The following is an 18,967-nucleotide window of genomic DNA, read 5'->3' as shown; positions in this document are numbered from 1 at the left end:
TATCAATGGTAATTTTCCATCAATGAGCTTAGTACTGTTCCTTAATCAGTTGCACTGGCTGTTCAGATACACAGAACAAATCAAGAAACCGTCATCTTGGAGTGCCTCCTCTACAAATGTTTCTATGTTCACTGATCCAGGGATGACTGGCCCAGTGTTCCCAGAGAGGCATGAAAAAAACCCATGTTAGCTGACACACCAAAAAAGCTAAAAAGGACGGCCCAATGACCTTGTAGACTTAGTATTTTTAGTCTGACAACATTAATTTACAAGGGGTTTGTTTATTAACAACTTTCAGACCATCATAACTAGTATATTAAAATCAGATGTGCTGACACACAAAATACATTATTCATACAAACAGATTGTGTCGTTTTACCAGTGCAGAAAGTACAACAAAGATTTAGAGAACTAATACTTTGTCCTGGGGTATTGGTAACCTTTACTTTTTTTCTATGACTGTTTTTGCTATTGCTGGTCTGCCTTCATACTTCCTGGTGCACTTCACATTCAAGTCTACAAAGAAAGAAAAAAGGAGTCAATGTGTAGCACTAGTCCTGTTACTGCATTTAAATGTTTTAAGAGTAAACTGGGAAAATAATTAAGGTTCTTTTATGTCTCAAATCCACAATCCTCTTGCAGGGAATACACCCCACCCACCCCCCACCCCCCAGCTTGTGTGCTTGGCAAAAAAAAATTACTGAAGAATGCAGTAACAGACCCAAACAATGAAAAAAATCAAGTACAACTATCCCTCACTGTCGCAATAAGCTGAAGCAGTGCTCTGCCTATAGCAGAATGCCCACAGGATTGCGTGAGAGTTTGCTAGAGCCTAGTACCTCTTCAAAGCACATCAAGAAAAATCACCACCATCTGTTACACTTGTGTAAGAAGTAGCAAGGAGGGCACAAGACACTGGTAGTTGTATCCAGCAAGCGTAGGTGCCAGAGTAACTGTTGCTGCAGAATCTCTCTGGCTTGGCCCCCGCCCTGATGCTGGGGGAAAATCAGCCCAGATTCTGAACTTGCTGGGGCAGCTTCTCAGGCTAGGCAATTTGCAATATTTTTTCAGATGTCAGTTAGTGAGCATTTACTTTCAGGACTTTCCCAAGCCTGGGTGTGGGGGAACACTCCCTTCTGGCATCTCAGCTTTTTTACCCTAGCATAAAACAGAGTAAATAAATATTTACACTGATAGGAAAGAAAGAAAGAAAAAAGGTGAGGGCAGAGAGGGAAGGCTTCTAAGCTCTGATCTTACAGCTCTGGAACTAAAGCAGTTCCGGCATGAAATCAAGCAGCCTACCGCTCTACTGACTTTCCTACAGCAGACACGTGAAGGACTCTCTGAATGGGATTTATCTCCTACCCCCTTGCCATAGTCTGATCTTTCTCTTCCTCTGCTGGGCACATTGGGGAATAGGATGAAGGATGAGAACAAAGATTTGATCCACCCATGTTTTGCACCAGCAGAGGGTTTCCTGAGCAGGGAAAGCAATTGAAGGAAAAACAGAATACTGGGTACAGCATGTTGGTTGCTATGAGACATCAGGAGATACGTGACAGCCTACCATCCATTCTTCCTGGGACATAAAGGCAAACACATTAGCTAGCAGATAAATGCATATCCCACACTCCTGTCTTACCATAGGTTGGAGCTCTGTCCCATCTTCATTGTCCTGGAAAGGCCTCACACTTCTGTATTTTTGCCCTTCTGTTAACTTGTTACTCTGACTCACCAATGTCTACAAGCAAAAACCAGGGTGAGATTATTTGGGAATGCAAACCATTATGTAAATAAAAACACCTGGTAAAGGAAGATAATTAGGTCAAGGCTAAGAAACTGTAGCTGGTTCCTAGCTGGATGACACTGAGTGATACCAGAAGGGACTGCAGAGGTAGCAAAGGTGATGAATGCAACAGAGAAGGATGAATCAAGAATCTCTGTTACATCTCCTACTACAGGAATGAGGACTCTGGCTGTCTGAAATCCCTCACCCAGCTCTCTGCCCACTGCTGCATATTATCCTGAGGGCCACAGAGCCTGCCTTCCACCCCCAGATGTTTGTAACCTGACTGTAACACAGATGTCCCAAGTCAAATGCCTTCCTGTATTGGGAAACTCCAAGTTCTTGGCTATGTGAGTAAACTTACTCTTGATCATGCAATGAGGAGGAGTTTGGATGCGCTGCCCCCAGTTTTTCCAAACAAGGTTACACAGCCTGCCCTGCTTGGAAGGCTCCTTACCCCTGTGGGAAATCCTCTCTTCACCTAAGGCCCTAGGGCATGGCTAATTACAAGGATTAAAACCAGAGTTAAAGAGAAACTACCACAACGTTTGGAAGTGGAGAAAGGAAAGCCTCTGTTTGTTTCATGAGGGAGAATTGGCTTAAGTATTTTAACATTTGGCAAAACAGAGGGAGAACAGAGGTCAAGGCTTCAGAGTTTTCCATTCAGTAACCTATTCGGAACATATGCTTAAGTACTGTTCCGAGTCAAAGCCAAAGAATATCTATCTGCTTTCTTCTGTACAAAGGGTAAGCCTATCTTTAGGCTGCCTTTGTGCTGTTTTTTGTTTTCAACAAAACTCTACGAACATTGCAGGGAACCTAACAGCAGCATTAAAAAACAAAACAAAACAAAAAACCCTCACCAGTTCTTCTGACACTGTCCTGAAGAAATCCAGCCAGAACATTCGTATCATATGAGCTATTCTGGCTGCTGAGTTTGTTTTTCATGAATCACTAAGATTTTCTTTGTTGCATGGTTTATGAAGGAAAAGACAGAACCGGCAAAAGTAGCATGAAAGGAAAAAACATCTGCATCTTCAGATATTCTCTTAATATGAAAGGGATGGCATATATACATTCAAATGCTTCAGATACAGCTATTAACTAAAGCTCTCCATCACTATTAGCTATGTAATGATTCTCCATGGAAATGCTTGTAATACAATACAGTAATTATGAGGGTAAAGACACAGAACAGTCAGTCCAGAGGCAGAAGAATTCAATCAAGTGACAGAAGACAGTATTTTGGCAAAAGAATCTGTATAGGTATGAAGCAGAATGTCACGAGTTTGCATGAAGTTTGTTCAGAACTACAGCATCCATAGGATGCAGACGGATACCTGACCTGCTTGCTGGCAACAAGAAGCTCCTTCTTTACTTTTGCTCTTCACTGTACAGAAAGGCACAACACAACATCTAATCCTAGGGCACCCCATGGATTGGTCTCTGCAGCTAGCTCATCTATTTATTTATATTTTTTAATTACCAACAATATATTGAACATATATCTAACAAGGCCTAAAAAGTCAGCCATGACTTACATGGTATGATCTAAAAGGAGGCAGCAGGTCATAGCTAGTACACAGGGTCAGAGGGAGCCATTTACTTCAGTTTATAAATTCACACATGATTTGTATCCCTGAGTCCATCCTGTTCTAAGGTGTTGGGAAGGAAGTAGCATGGGTTGTGGGTTCAAATTACTATGTCTTGGGGAAAGAAAAAGTCCCCAAAAGCTCAGAATGCCTCAAGTATCTTTGCTGTTAGCACTGGGGTTTACCAGCAGTTCCTGATCCACGAAGTATGGCTTCTCTGCAGATCCATCATTTGTCTCCATATCAATAGCAAAGCAAAGGAACACGGCATCCGCTGTCACTTCAAACACAGACAGAAAGCTGTGGGACATCACATAGGCAAAAAATCCAACCAGCAACAGAGGAACTACCCAAGCTTGCAACTCCCGATGGTAGTTAAATGCCATCAATCCTCCAAAAACAGTAAAACATACAACAAACACCTGTAAAGGGAAGTGAGAGAGAAATTCAGCCTCATTAATCATGTAGAAATGTTTCTTAGAAAAAACAAACCCCCCAAAACCCTAAGGCAAAAACATCACAGCCCATATTTTAACAGCACATCTCATCTGGGAGGTAGCTATGCAGTTTCTGGCATCATGTAGTCGTCACACTTTGTGTTCAATTCAACATGTAAATTCTGTAGGGCAGAGGCAACCTTTTACTATGAATTTACCAAAGACTTATTGCAATGGGAACTGTGAGAGTGGTGCCAAGGACACTACTGTAACACAACTAAATAACTCTGTAAAGACTATGAAAAGGATTAAATTCCTCAAACATTATCTTCACTCCCAAACTCATTTTACAGCATTAACAACACTGAGTTTAACTTATTTACTTTAGGTGTAAGAAAAGAGAATCAAAGCCGATTTTTCACTTCATTCTTACAGAACATTTCTTACTCTTACCTTTCCTAGAAATAGGATAAAATCTCCAAAACAGCTAATGGATGCAAGTTTAGCAGAATTCTTTGCCAAAATAACGACAGCATCCTTTGCTGACGTACAAAAATTTGTCCCATTTACGGCTGTAGCTGTGTATGCATGCTGAAATTACAGAAGATAATAATGCAGTGAGAGACCAGAGACTCATATCTAGATTTTATTCAGTGAGATGCAAAGCCTTAAACTCTATTTGGAAATACTAACTTTATGAATATAAAGAGTTATTTTGCATAATATAGCAATTTTATTTTAAGGGACTGTAATAACTATGTTTCTAAAGTTAAATAGCTTTTCTACATGATTTCCACCATTAGTAAGTGCTAGAATAGTGCCTAAATAAATTTCTGAACCCACCTTTATCCAATTTATTTCAAAATACCAAAGTTCTCTACCCTAATTCTTGTTAATGAATACGGCACAATTACCACAAAACACTTACTTACCTGGAATCATGCTATCCAAACTTGCTTATTTTCTACAAATCTATCTCCAAGACTACTGGCAAACTATGCAAGTGGAACAATCAAGTTATGTAGTTATCAAGCCATTTAAAAGTTGATGATTAAAAAAGCTTTTATACATGGCCCTTTCAAACTATTCATATGCAACTACCATTCAAGCTTATGGCTATAGCCATAAAATAAACCTCTTCATGAAAGATGGGATCAATTGTGAAAACAACTGGGAAAGAACAGCTAAAGGATTCTGGACTAGACCAACATTTCAAAAGACAGTAGGGGTGGCAGTCACAGATTTTTGATGTATTGAGAATTTTAGAAGATTTCTCTCTGTGGAAATTTGCCAAGAAAGGTGGGGAGGACAGAATATCTACCTCTATGGATTGGATTATTTTACCACTTGCTGTGCATAACTTGACATATATGTCTCATTTATGGAACTCCTCAACAAGGCTTTGAAACTGTCCTGAAAATACCAGCCAAGAAAAACAAGCACTCAGGATACCTGAAACGTATGCTGAACTTTACCAGCAAGTCTTATGAGTAGTTTCCCTTTACTCAAAATATTAGAAGGTGGTTTACGCCACAAAACATTAGTTACATCTGGTGTGGTCAGTAAGAACACAGTGTGCAAGAGATTACTATTCTGAAGGAATTCATACATCACAACATGTGCTCGGTGCTCAGATACTTTCCGCTTCACCTGGAAGTAAAAAAAACCAAACCTGGTTTGTTGAAAGTGAATTATACTGGCCTACTCCAAAACACTTCCTTTTCAAAAATTTCAGATAGCTGAAGGCAGAGAAAAATTATTTCTGCAGAGTCCAGTTCTACCCCACAGCAATTTCTGTAACATAGCGTAGCAAAGCTGTATTGACATTATCTTAAAATATTACAGAGAAAGAAAGTAAATGCAGTCAAAGATCCTTTGTCTCTTAATTGTGGATATTATTTATTTTGTATATGACAAAGGAATTTTTTTTCTCTGATAGTAAGCAAAAGAAGAGTAGAAGTAAACAGTGACATCCTGTAAATATTGTACTTGCATAGTAGCAAATACATCCATAGATGGAAAAAGTATAAAGACAGACCATGGATTTATTGCCTACTCTAAGAAAAATCAAAGACTCCACGGAACTCCACAGAAACACGTAGAGCATCTGCATAAAAATCTGCTTAAACAAGCAAGTTCGCTTCATTCCTAAATAGGAAAAAACACTTTCTGTGCTAGCTTTCATTTATACCGACGCTGATCCTTTCCCTGGGGAGTGCCGTAACAGGATGGCAGCGAGGTGTACCCTTTGGCTCCATCAGGCATTGACTACAGTACCTTCGCCTTCTCAATTGCCTACACCTCTGAAAGAGAAGCATCCTTGTCCCACCTGCCTGCCTCAACCCAACTGGTTTGTAAGCGGCCTGCTGCCATCCCATGTGAGGAAACCCGACGGCCCGCAAGCTCACCCGCAGTACCATCAGCTCAGGACACGGCAGCCGGACAGCTGGCAGCTCGGTGAGGCCAGCGCCAGCCTTGCTGGGCTACCATCTCCCCAGCGCACGGGCGTAGCATAGACGGGGTCAAGTCAAGTTCCCTCTCTGTCTTCTGTCTGTAGCTGTCGCTGCGTGTTTCAAGCATGGATAGACCTGTCCTTATAACATGCTGCGAGTTAAGTCTGTTTCGTCGTTCCCATTAACAGTCAGGAAATTGAGATACAAAGTGGAAAAGGGTTTTCCAAGTTTGTTTCTGTCCCTTAAGAACGAAATTCACAGAGCAGATCCTGATCTGGTGAGGTCAGTATAAATTTTGCCAATAAATTAAACAGAGATTCTGTATTCATTATAAATAGCAAAAAATGTTCCGTTTTAAAAATTAAAAAGAATGTTGAAAATGCACGTGCACTTGTACAAACATTGTTTCCAAACTTAAAATAAATAACCATTTGTTTGCACTCTTGAATTAGCCACTTTGGTATCTGAGGAATGTGCAATGAAAAGAATTTCTGATATTTATTAACTAGAACAGTTATCTTGGAAAGGCTGAAACTAATGCTGGAGACTGAAGACTACCTGCACAGGGATTTGTCATCTTACAAACCAGTTGATAAAAAATGGCATTTATAACAATTACAACCTCAACAAATCATGTAAGTATTGACTAGTCACAACATCCAAGCAAGAAAGGCAGCCAGGTAATAATCCAACATTATAGAAGGAATAAAAGACACAGAAATGAACGAACTGCTGAAGACTACAAAACTAGTCATTGACATAGGTGAAGCAAGAATGCTACTAGCACAAGCTGAAGACTTAGCCAAGTGATCTCTACCTTCGGCAAAAAACACACTTCTAAGGAACAAAAAAAGTTTGGAGGGTTTTTTGTTCAGCCTAGACTGGGGCTCCACACACTTTCCTCACAGTTCCCAGGTTCCCCATACATATGCCATACCCTGATCCCATCCAGCCACACAGAAATCTACATGTTCTCACTAACAAAATACATGCCTAACACTTAAGCAAATGTATGTTTCCATGAAACGGAGTTGCACAGAAATGAGCTCAAATGATTTCTCAGCCTTACCCACCAAAGAGCATCTAACACACTCAAGCTATTACCAATATTTGCAAATCATTTTGGATTTTGGACTACAAAGCTTAGATATCCCATTAATTTTCCAGTTGCAGGGTATGTGCAACAGCCCAATCCCTTTCAAAGAAAAGATAGTTGCGAAGGCTAAGATGGTAAACCATGGTCAGTTAAGAACCTACTATCATTTAGAAACAAGTTATTTAAATGTGGCTTTCTACAGAATGCATTCTCTTTTCCCATGCACAAAAGCTTTAGTGGACTTGAAGGGCAGCAGGAATGATCCAAAAGGTATGGAATGTCTCCTCTCTGGGGAACAACAGAGTACACCGGGCTCTCCCGTCTGGAAAAGAGATGACTGAAGGAGAATGTGGTAAGAGGGCTAGAGAATCATGAGAAATGCAGAGAGGGTAGGTATGGTTAGATGGCTCAGTGTTTCTTCCAGAAAAAAAGACTGGGCAGGGGGAGGACCATACGAAGTAGTAGGAGCCAAATTTGAATTTTCTTCTCGCTGTAAGTCTGTAAGCTGTGAACTGCTGGACAAAGGATGCTTTAGCTGCTAAAAGTTTGCATGAGCTCAAGGGAGACTGGGAAAGTTCAGGGAAAAGGAATCCACTGAGAGTTATTAAACACACAGAAAATGTACTCAGATCAAGAAGTCCCCAAGCTGAAAAGAGATTCAGAAACAGCACGGGGACAGGGAAATATACACTTGTACTACCTTAGTGTTCACTCACAGCCACAGCTGGAGATGGGATACTGAGCTAGACAGAGACTCAGTCTGGTCCAGTATAGCTATTAAGTTTTTATCTTTGCTTAATGAATTGATGCTTTACAATAGTAGTCTCTGCTATGGTGACAAGCAAGTAATAATGGAATCAATAGCATACCATTGATCAGAAAGCATGGGAGATAGTGGGTCAGGAACAGTCTTTATCCTTGCACCAGCAAGTTGGTACAATATCACCACCTTTGTGAAGAACACAAGGCTCCTCTGGCTTGGAGCCTGGGAACTAGACACTAGTTTCTCAGCATCATGATGAATAAATAAGGAATGTGAATGTTTACATATTTCCAAATACCACAGCATGCAAAAAAACCCTATCTAAAGAATACATCCTTCTGTGCCTTACAACACAGTATGTCAAGGGTCTTGGAAAAATTGACCTGCTAGCTTCATGAGAAAGGCGCTGTGGCTCAGATCCAGGCCATAAGTTCCCCAATTGTTGAGAATAATTGCTACTTTGTGTAACAGCTGAATTCAGTCCTCCATTCTAGGACTTGCTTTAATAAAATGAGCTTGAGGAAGAGAGGGTTGCCATAGCAACAGAATCTTCTTAAAAAAGAAGCAGAAGACATGCTGGTTTCGCATCCCACTTCAGCTTTTTCTGCTCTGCTGGTATTTTCAGCCTGATCTGATCTTGTTGCTGCCAACTCTCTTGGGGGCTGCCCTGGTTAGCTACACCCAGTGCAACGCTGTGCAGCTCAGGCTGGACTTTAAAGGGTCTTAGCTTGCAAGTGTCACAGCTGCCAGTGGAATCCCCTCAGAAAGCAAAATCCAGTCGTAGCAAGAGGCAATGACATTTCTGTGGCTGCTGTACAGCAGTTAGTGACTTGGTGAGAAAGCTGTATCGTGCGTCTCAGATGGTGGTGGGAAATTAGAGCAACACGGGCCTGTGAGGCCCCACTGAAGAGATGAGGACACGTAAGACTAGAAGGGACTTTCAGCCACTCCGGTCCCTGGCTAGTTCAGATTAGCACATTATACAATTTCTTGTCTTATGTGGAAAGCTCCCTCTTTAAACTACTCAGGGCTTTTCCCTCTCCCAGCCCGTACATTTGGAGCTATTCCAGACAGTTGTCCCTCTGGTCCTCAGGAACCTTCTTCCAACTTCCAGACAACATTTGCTCATGAACAGTTTACATCCACTCATTCTTCTGGTGATCTTGTCTTGGCTCTTATCCCTCCCTGCTGTTTCTCTTCTTGATATACTCATAGACAGCTAACAGGCTTGCTCTTACCCTTTATTTGTCTAAAGTAGGCACACCACGATTATCCCAGTGTCCTGCCCCCACCCCACCCCAAGAGATAAGCCTGATCACCTAACCAGCAACTTGTACAACAACATTTATGCCCCTCTTTCTGGTGCAAGTATTTCGTCTCATACCTTCCAGGACCGAATCTGCCCTTTCTGCAGCCTTGTTAACTAAAGGCTATAGTCCTGTGGTTGACAAACACATGGAGAATATTCTCCTCCCCCACTTCTAACCCATAAGCACACAGCTAATACAGAAATGGTTATTTTTTAATTTTAGGCTAATTAACATCTGTAAGAAACCCTCCAATAGCCTCCCAAATTTTCCTAAGCAGTCCAAGAAACACAACTTTCCTTTATGTCCATTCCACCTACTATTTGCAGTCTGGACTTACTGGAGAAAAATCTTGTCCCTCAACTGTCCTTGCTTCCCACTCCGTGTGTCATCTACTCCCTCCATGGCTGTCATCCAGTGGGTAGGACCAACACAACTTTCTCCTTGGAGGGTAGTTGGGCGTCCTTCCCTACAGCATCAGACTGATACACCTGGGCTCCATTTCAGCCACAGGGGTTGGACCACAAGGATCCTGCTTTAAGTACCCATTGCATCATGATTACATCATTACTGGAGTTGCTCACAGTGGCTTCTGCAGTTAGTGCGACAATGCTCTCGTTTAGGATTTCTGAACTAAAATCAAACCGAACATTTCCAGAGAGTTGTTCATAAATTGCTGTGCTTAAAAGCACTGAATTATTGGTCACTTGCTTCACTGCCTTTTATTTTCTTTCTCTCTCCCTCTTCTTTTTTTTTTTTTTTTTTAATGTGATAGGGGAGAGGAGGAAGGTATCAAAGGAAGAATTAGTCAGCCTTGTTCATCTCTGTCCCCACATGATTCATGCTACAGAGCAAGTAAAGACCTAAGGAATTTTATTTCCTGTTATCACATACATAAACCCTGTAGAAGGAAAACAAACATATTTAAAATATGATTTCACTCAAGGAAAACATTTTAGCCAACTGTATTTTCAAGATGAATGAAAATTTAGCTTAACATCTAGAAGCAATTTTGCCAGTAACATTAAAATGCAGTATTGTTTTTGGGAGGAAGAAGTAGTACTTTATGGGGTGACGCACAATGTGTTTGGCAGTGCGGAGGCGAACTGTACTTACATTAACATGCATGAATTTTGGTTTTATCTAGGTCACTTCTCAACAAGGCATTTAATGCAACCTCCTGATAGGCTTCCATCCAAAGTTTAAGGGACAACCAACTGCCATGAATATACGACCATTAGACAGACTTGCTTCTGGTTTGGTTTTTTTTTTGGTTTTGTTTTTTTTTTTTTTTTACACCAGACAGTTGCTGGCTTTCAGTACCAGTTGAAGGGTCTCAGTACCAGCAAATGCAGGCTTACACACTGCTGACTTCAGTTATGGCTACCACAGGGCCCGGAAGGCTATGCTGCAAGTAACTGTGCTGACGAAAATAAAGAAACCATGTACTGCTCAGCAACTCCTTCAGAAATCCATGTGCTGCACTTTGGAGCAGTTGCTTGCCAACTGGCTGCAGATAAACCCAAAGCAGACACAGAAAAGCAAAACTATTCTGAAATAGATATATTGTTTTAAAAAAGTCACTGCAACAAGGCTGTAAAGGGCTGGGGCGGGGGGGGGAAGTGAGCACTTTGATGCATCAAAAGTTAAGACTGCCACTACAATTTAAGAAAGCAGGAGACAGACAGACCTTGTAGCTCCCAAACCACATTAAAAAACCCCAGTATATTCTTTTTACGGAAGAGAAATTTCAATCTCCCAGATTTCACTTGAGATGATTGGATATGTTTATCTGGAACATACTGAAACCATCAGAGCCAGAAGATGAAAAATCTGTGGTAATTCTGACAAGTGTTGGCAAACAGAACTGTCAAGTAAGGATAATGACTTTATATTCACAAAGCACTTTTCATCCAGATAGAACCCAGAGTGCTTTACAATTGTTACTAATGGATTATACACACACATGAATCACTTTGCCCATGACTGAAATGGAACAGCTTAAGGAGTGAACTGTTTAACAGCACATAGCAACACTACACCACAGTTTAGCACAGGATCCAGTTGCAAATCCGAAAGAAATTTAGGAAGGCAGAATGTAATAATCCACATGGCAATCTGCACAGGATGTTGGGTTTACATTACCCCTCCTCCAACAACCGCCACTGGAAATACGGCAACTGTCAGCGACTAGCACAGCCCTCCGTCATGATGGGAAGATGACAGGGTACCTTTTTGGCCCCGTTTCAGTTAAGTTCCAGGAGAGCTGAACAAAACTTAGCGGAGCCTGCAGAGAACGAGACACTTCAGGGATGCAGGAAACTATCAAACTCTGTGTGAAATCCCACCTGAAAGATGGCACCTCAGCCCGAAAAGTACTCTTTGATAACACAACGGAGCACCTCAATGATACTGCATGGGAAGAAAGAAGCTCACGCTCTGTCACCAGTGTTACTTCCTCCAGCACCTGTTTCTCATCTGCAAGTTTCCCAAAGGGAAAACAAGGGGCTCTGTTTAATCCCAATTAAATTTGTGAAGGAAGGAGGAGAAAGAATTTAAATCATCTAAGCAATATAACAACAGATTGAAGAAAATAGTGCAGAAGTGATGGGGAAGGCTTGCCTTTTTTTTTTTTTTTCTTTTCTTTTCCTGTTTCAGGTAATTATATGCTTATTGCTATAGTGAAGGTAATACTGGAATAAAAGGCAAAAACATCATAAAGGAATGTTAATGCACACAATGAGCTTTGAACCAACTTTTTGAAAAAAAATTAGATTCATTAATTACTCTAGGAAATACAATAACCTGAGACCAATGTTACCCCTTCATACAGATAAAAATTTCTGTTAAAATCTTACAGCATGTTCTTGCTTTTCTTCTCCTCTAACCCTCGCCCAAATTGCCCTGGATTTGGAGCATGTGGAACACCACTGTCTTTGCCAAAAAGATGTTCAAACAAACAATTCTCTAACAGCAAACACAGTATTATGATCATTAGGTTAAAAACCACATCTCATAAAACCAGAAATTTGCCTACAATAGATTAGGAAACAGGAAACCTTTTAAGGGAACATGAGCTACAATACAGACTTCTGAAACAAAAGGAAGAACACTACAGTAATTAATTCTTTTTTTTAACAAACACATAGCATACAACAGCAGGAGAAAGTAAACACTAGGATGCTGGATATCTCTTTGAAAGGCAGGAAGCCAAGGGGAAAGGGTGACTACAAATGGAAATCCTGGAGTCAAGATGAACTCTGAGATTCCTCACCAAGTCAGTGACCATAAGATCTACCTAAAAAATCTAAGTCTGGAAAATTCATCGTCTAGAACTAGAGATTTCACTGCACAAGTATTTAATCTAGGCTGAACTAAGTGAAAAACTTTCTCTTCATAGTTGTCCAAGATTAAGGCTAATTTATGCACCTACTTTAGAGGAGAAGCCAGACCCTTTATCAGAATTGTCTTGTTTACTTCACTACTACCCTCAGCAGTGAGAGCAAAGAACAACAGTTAGGAATCTGCATGAACGTCTGATTCCCTTTCACATTAAGAATACCACAGTCACCAGAGATAACAAAAGGGGACTGACAAAGAGAAAAATTAACTATTTACAGCAATGTATGTAGAGCTGGAAAACATTTGGAGAAAAAGATCAGAAAAAGTAGGAGTCAAGTATGCGAAAAACCGCTGTATGTCAGAAATCATCCATTTCCAATAAAAACACTTTTGAAACAAAACTGCTAACAAAACAAAGATGTCTTTCAAAGAAAGAGTATATTATATCATCTGGCTTTTTCATCATGGATCATATTCCCAGATATATTGATAATGGAAATCAGCCAGGAGTTCAAGTTTCTTTATTCAGGACTTTCAAGTGGAAAATACTGTATCTAGTTTAATGACACATCTCCAGGTGGGTTTCTTACTTCTTCATTGCTTCCTTCTACCTGGACCCGCTGTATTTCAGTAGTCTGTCTGGCACAACTCAACAAAATGGTAAGTCTTCCTACCTACAGAAATAGCAAGTGGCCCTCTGAAAGGGTTATCTCAATCTGTATTAACAAGTTTTCTAAAATCTTGCACCTTGCATGTTTGCCAATTCCCTGTTTCTTTGCAACAAGTTCCATCTACACTTCAAGACTTTTTTGTTTGTTTAGTTCAGGTGGCCAGCAGGAAACTTTGGCTTGCGTGCACTGGATGTTGCTTTACTCGTGCTAAATGGAGCTAGCATACACACACTGTTTCTAGACTAGGTAGGCAGATGGTTGAGTGACAGATAGATGACAGAGTGTACCTGGTTAAAGTATCTCAAGCAATTTTCCTGGCACCAAAACCAGCAGAAACAGCACTTGAACAGGCACTTTGCACATGCACTCTCCTGCAATAAAATGAAATATTTGGTTACTGGACACAGAATTAGACTCAAACAGTACTGCCATTTTAGAAAAACTTGCTTTACAAGTGACTGACTCTTCTAATAAAGCATTCACTTAGGCAGCAGATATTTCCTTTAGGATTACAGGAACTGTTTTTAATTCAGACCCTTCAGTATTAGTGACTGATGAGCTGAGCATATTTTTTTTTCTTCCTGTAGATGGAAGATTCTTCTCTAGGAAAAGAAGTGCTGCAAGCAGCTTTGTGAGCTGACAGCTGCTTGGAGAACAAAACAGGCAGGCAAGTCAGTAACCCTTACAGTACTTTGCAGTGATCAGGGAGAGTACCGACAGATTTTTAACTTTTTTGTTTATCAAAAAACCTCCACATGACTGGTACCCTAATGAACAGAAATAAAAGAATGGGCAGAAGGACTTAGATGCACACGTGCGGGTATTGACTCAGAGAATACATTCATTTTTCAGGACAGGAAGAAAAAGCATGTATTGGAACAGACCATTCATAGACCATTGATTGACACCCCCCCCCCCCCCCACCACATCACATCATAAGCTCAGAATTGTTTACCATAAAAAGATTTTACCAAGCAAGACAAGAAAAAGACATCTTGGTGGCCATGGTAGCCTGCCAAATTTAACCGGCTGTTTTTCTCAGCAAAAGGAAATTCAGTTCAGCAATACTTGTGTCTTTTTAACCTTCTTCTTCCTGAGGTCAGAATGTTTTTGTTTTGTTTCGGAAAGCAGAGATCTTCCAGTTACTATATGAAAACCTCAGGTCCCCACAACTACCATTCTTCATGCAGAAATCATCAACCTCCCAACTTTTTTTTTCCAAAGAGGTTCTTGAAAATATTCCAGGAATAATTCCTTTAAAATGGTGACTGTACATACAAACTCCTGACAGCAGAGAAATACTTGAATCTTGATGTGTATTGCTGGAGAGATGATTTTACTAAAACTGTATTAACCCCAGTAAGTACTGTTTATTAAAAACCTAGAGCAAGGGACTTCAAACACAATCTCCTCTCTGATTCTGCTTCAAGACTGCTGTGTAGAAAACATCTGTGAATTTACCTGCAAGCTTGCGGACCCCTGATGTTTCCTCCTGTTCACAGAAAACAGCAGCATTTCTTGCAAGGGTGGCAAAATCTCGGTGAGCTCTACAAGAATGCAGCACCACTTCTCCATCCTTTAGTAGCACTACTCTGGCCCTTTATAGAAAGGGCCTCAACGGAAAGGGGCCATAGCCTGTCCTTTCTCCCATGGGAAGGAGGTTACTTTGGGGGGGGGGGGGGGATTCTTCTGTTGACTGGGGACACAAGCTGGCCTGAGCACTTTATAGCCTCTTTAGCAGCAGTTACAGCTATGGGTCACGTCACATCCTCAGCTGAATCCTTGGCAACTGGACCAAAAGGAGCTTGTAGCACAGCGCTATAGACACAAATAATCTTTCTTTGCTAGTTAAATCTTCTACAGCTATTCAGATTACAAAACCACGTACCAACACGTCCACTTACTCTGCTTCCTCTAGAGGCAGAAAATACTCTACCTTCTGTCTAGCACAACTCACCCCACCTATCATCATTAAACAAAGTTCTTAGTTGACCCAATTCACCAAGTTTTATAACCAAGGCTGTCCTATGAAAGTGACATAAACCCAGACACTTACACATCTTTCAAGTATCTTGTTACAAGGGGCTTTTATTTAAGCGTTCATAAACTATACTCCACACACATGCCTCACAGGTACCAGGAATGGTCAATGTAAATACCCTGTCATAACTATACATAACATGCTTCAAGGCCAAGGTAAACTCTAGAGGAAAAGACCTACATTTAAAAACTTTGCCCAAATCTTCCTCTAAAATCAGAGCTGTGCAGTCACGACGGCCCTCTCTCCTTGCCAGAGTGCCAGAACTAACTGCAATGGTATATTCCCAGCAGATGATGAGAGATGTGGAGATGCATGAAAGATAGAAAGAAGGCAAGCAACAATCAAAACAGCCCAGCTATATTTTTTATATATCTTAAAAGATGTGGTTTGGATCCTACACAAATTTCTGGAATAGTTCTTATTTCATACATTCTTTCTGTAAACTCATATTACAAGGCAGATGAAATCTTTTCTATAAGATATTTTATATGCAGCAATAATGTTCTTTCTTACCTTTGTTTTTTTAAAATTTATGATGCAAAAAATTTAAATAGAGCATTCTGCCAAGTTTTTCCTTTGTCCTTCATAAAAACCTTTAGATATAAACACTAAATAAAGGTGGTTTTTAATGTTGGTGTTTTCTGCTTTTAAAAATATCTTAGTTGAGAGAAAAAAAGGAAGAATTGATATCCAAGTTGAGAAAAAAAAAGTTTTCTTAATGAAGAAAATGGTATAAAATATAAAATCCACATGATATCATCCATTTTTAATCAAGAAGTATATTCTTTACTTTTTTTTTTTCATTAATCTCACCTTTTAACTACTATTTTTATAGCGTCACAGAAGTATATACCTACCTTTTGTTTTAGGATATTATAAAGGTACAAAAGAACAATCCTTGGTATTCTCAGTATTGTGACTAGAAACGCGCCTTTTACAGCAGTTCCTAGATGATAGCAAAAAAGAACTGATATGGAAGACAGGACTGGGTGAGGTGGTGGGCTATTTTTATTTCTAGAAAGAAAAACAAACAATTTAAAAATGTTTTAGAAACTTATTTAAGAAGATATACATTGTATCTCTTGAGTATTTGGAAGTTTAAAGAATTAAACTGGTATCTCCTTTCCCACTTGAACAACTCCAGTTTTCCTACTGACTTCATCTGAATGTTCACCTTAGTCCAAAGGAAAATGGCCAAGCTTATAACTTTTATTGGATTAGTTTAATTCTTAAGCAATGACGTTTTTGATGTATTCAGCAATGGAAAATATCTAGAAAAAAACCTACAAATGGAAAATACCAGAAGTAAGTGAACATCTGAGAATACTTCCTTGAACACCTCTCTCCAGTTTCTGTCACTTCTCTTATTCTCTGCAATCTTTTATTTGACTGTTGTTTCTGCAAGATTTTAGCCTGATGGAATGAACTCTCTGTTTCTGCTTTAGTGGTAAAATTAAAACTAGAAAAAATATCACAAACTTTCACATTTAAAATTGAGATCTACTATCTACTTCTATTGTTGCAATTTGGTAAAATTTTGTGTTAAAGTTTGTTCAGATAATACTTTTTTTTTTTTTTTTTTTTTTTTTTTTCCATCGAGCAGGATTTGTTTTAAAATGGAATACAGAAAAAAGGAATATCATACTACATGTTTAAAATTACAATTTGGTCTAAAACCCTTGTAATTCTACTGCACACTAACTTGGGTTTTTTTGGTTTTTGAGAAATAATGTTTCCCAAAATCAAAAAGTAAGGACAAAAGAAATTGGCCTAAATACAAGTTTTATTTTCTTCGTTCCTTTATAAAGGTCAGTTTAATGTCAATAATTTACAGGGAGTAATATGACACAGCTCTCAAGAATTTATATGAAACCCAGGAAATTAACTTAAAGCCACTCCCCCACCCCTCTTCAAATGCTGTAAAAAAAAAATATCACTTAGATTAACACTATAAATACCTTTAAAAAATGGTTCAGAGTATTAAAAAAACCCACTGATCAATAGGCATAAATAGCCCTTCTATAAAGCAACTCTTAAGCAATTGGCCCAAGCCTGAAAAATTTACTTAGGCAACAGAACCAGCAGCAGTTTGACTAAGTAGTTAAGTAGAGATCAGACCTTGTACCACAAATAAGATTCCTATTTTCATAAGTGATTCCTTCAAAACCTCTGTTATCTTGAAAATTAACAGTTTGCACAAGAAACTAAAAAAAGGCAGTCATAAAAGGGTGACTGGCTGGGGCTAAAAAGCTCCACAAATATATTTTTATTAAATCCTCACTTTGGTAAGGATTTAAATCATACACACTATATCAAGGTAGGTATCACAGTTCTACAAGAATCCTGAAGGTATCACTGCAGTTCATTCAAAACACTAAATACTTTGCAGCTGAGAAGTTGTATTTAAATATGTGAATATACCACATTATTTTAAATAGGAAATTCCAGCAAAGCAGTTGCTGCATTTATTATTTTTGGTCTTACAACTAGGGGAACAGCTTGGGGGATAGTGGAATTTTATACTGAATAAGGCAGGTTTGTTGTTTTTTTTTTTTTTTTAAGTCAAGTTTCTGTGTTAGAAACACATACATCACAATATAGATGAGTTATTCTCTCCATGTAGTACCAGTGTCTCCTCTTCCCTCGTACACTACCTTACATACGACACTCTCAGTCAGATCTCAGAATACGAAAGATTAAGTTTCTGAAAGTTAAATGTTAACCAAGGATGAGACATACAGAAAGGACGAAGTTTACTCTTGTGTTAATAACTTACTTGCTACTGAACAGAAAAATGAAGCAGGGTTTTGATATTTTTAACTGATTAATAAGCAGGAGTGTCAAAGTTTGAAGTTTAGTTTAGATAAATTTCTACACATTTGGATGCTTTTCCACACCTTCTTTTCTTAGCAAAGGAATTAACACAAGAACAGAGTCTGACAAGGTTTCTTGCTTTGCTTCCAAACAGATTAGAAAAAGAACAAAACATTTTCCTTGTAATTGTGGCTCATGGTAGGAAACATAGGAAAACAGCTAGCTAAACACAACAACAGGTGATGCTTGTGATTCCAACAAGCTCAAGATTGGCTCCATCATCCACCTATACCCAATTACCCTTAAGGATGAAGTTTCACCCAGCTTTGTACACTACATGGCTGCAATCCTGAAATTACTTTAGTACAGCATACAGTCAGCCATACGCATGAAGTTTTGTAGGCCGTTCATACTGTGCAGTGAATTCTGTGCATGTAGACTCCACTGCATGCACACAAGGTATCGGGAAAAACACAACTCTGCCTGATAGAACTCGTTACAAGACTGAGTAGGGCCACAGCTTGCTTTTTCTCTTTGGAATTCCTGTTTTATGTTACCACAGGATTGTTTGATTTACATAGAACACTACTATTCCAAAACCCTGTGAACCTGTACTCTATACCACACCATCTTTTAAGAATTTTCTTTCTTCAGTGCTGCCAATT

General features: G+C 39.4%; 1 protein-coding gene across 1 annotated transcript in view; it reads right to left on the bottom strand.

Moving 5' to 3' along the window:
• Positions 1 to 261: 261 nt before the first annotated feature.
• Positions 262 to 18,967, bottom strand: part of SLC44A3 (solute carrier family 44 member 3) — a 40,740-nt gene continuing 22,034 nt past the window's right edge. The window contains exons 11-16 of the mRNA XM_049807321.1: positions 16,346 to 16,502; positions 13,735 to 13,818; positions 4,269 to 4,406; positions 3,564 to 3,800; positions 1,643 to 1,741; positions 262 to 516 (exon numbers count right to left, since the gene is read on the bottom strand). Of these exons, the coding sequence (XP_049663278.1) occupies positions 511 to 516; positions 1,643 to 1,741; positions 3,564 to 3,800; positions 4,269 to 4,406; positions 13,735 to 13,818; positions 16,346 to 16,502 (721 nt within the window). The 3' untranslated portion in view covers positions 262 to 510. The remainder of the gene's footprint in view (positions 517 to 1,642; positions 1,742 to 3,563; positions 3,801 to 4,268; positions 4,407 to 13,734; positions 13,819 to 16,345; positions 16,503 to 18,967) is intronic.

This window comes from Accipiter gentilis, chromosome 8 (genome assembly GCF_929443795.1).
Source record: "Accipiter gentilis chromosome 8, bAccGen1.1, whole genome shotgun sequence".
Lineage (NCBI taxonomy): Eukaryota > Metazoa > Chordata > Aves > Accipitriformes > Accipitridae > Astur > Astur gentilis.
Note: the sequence above shows the minus strand (reverse complement) of the source record. Positions and strands in the feature narration are given on the sequence as shown.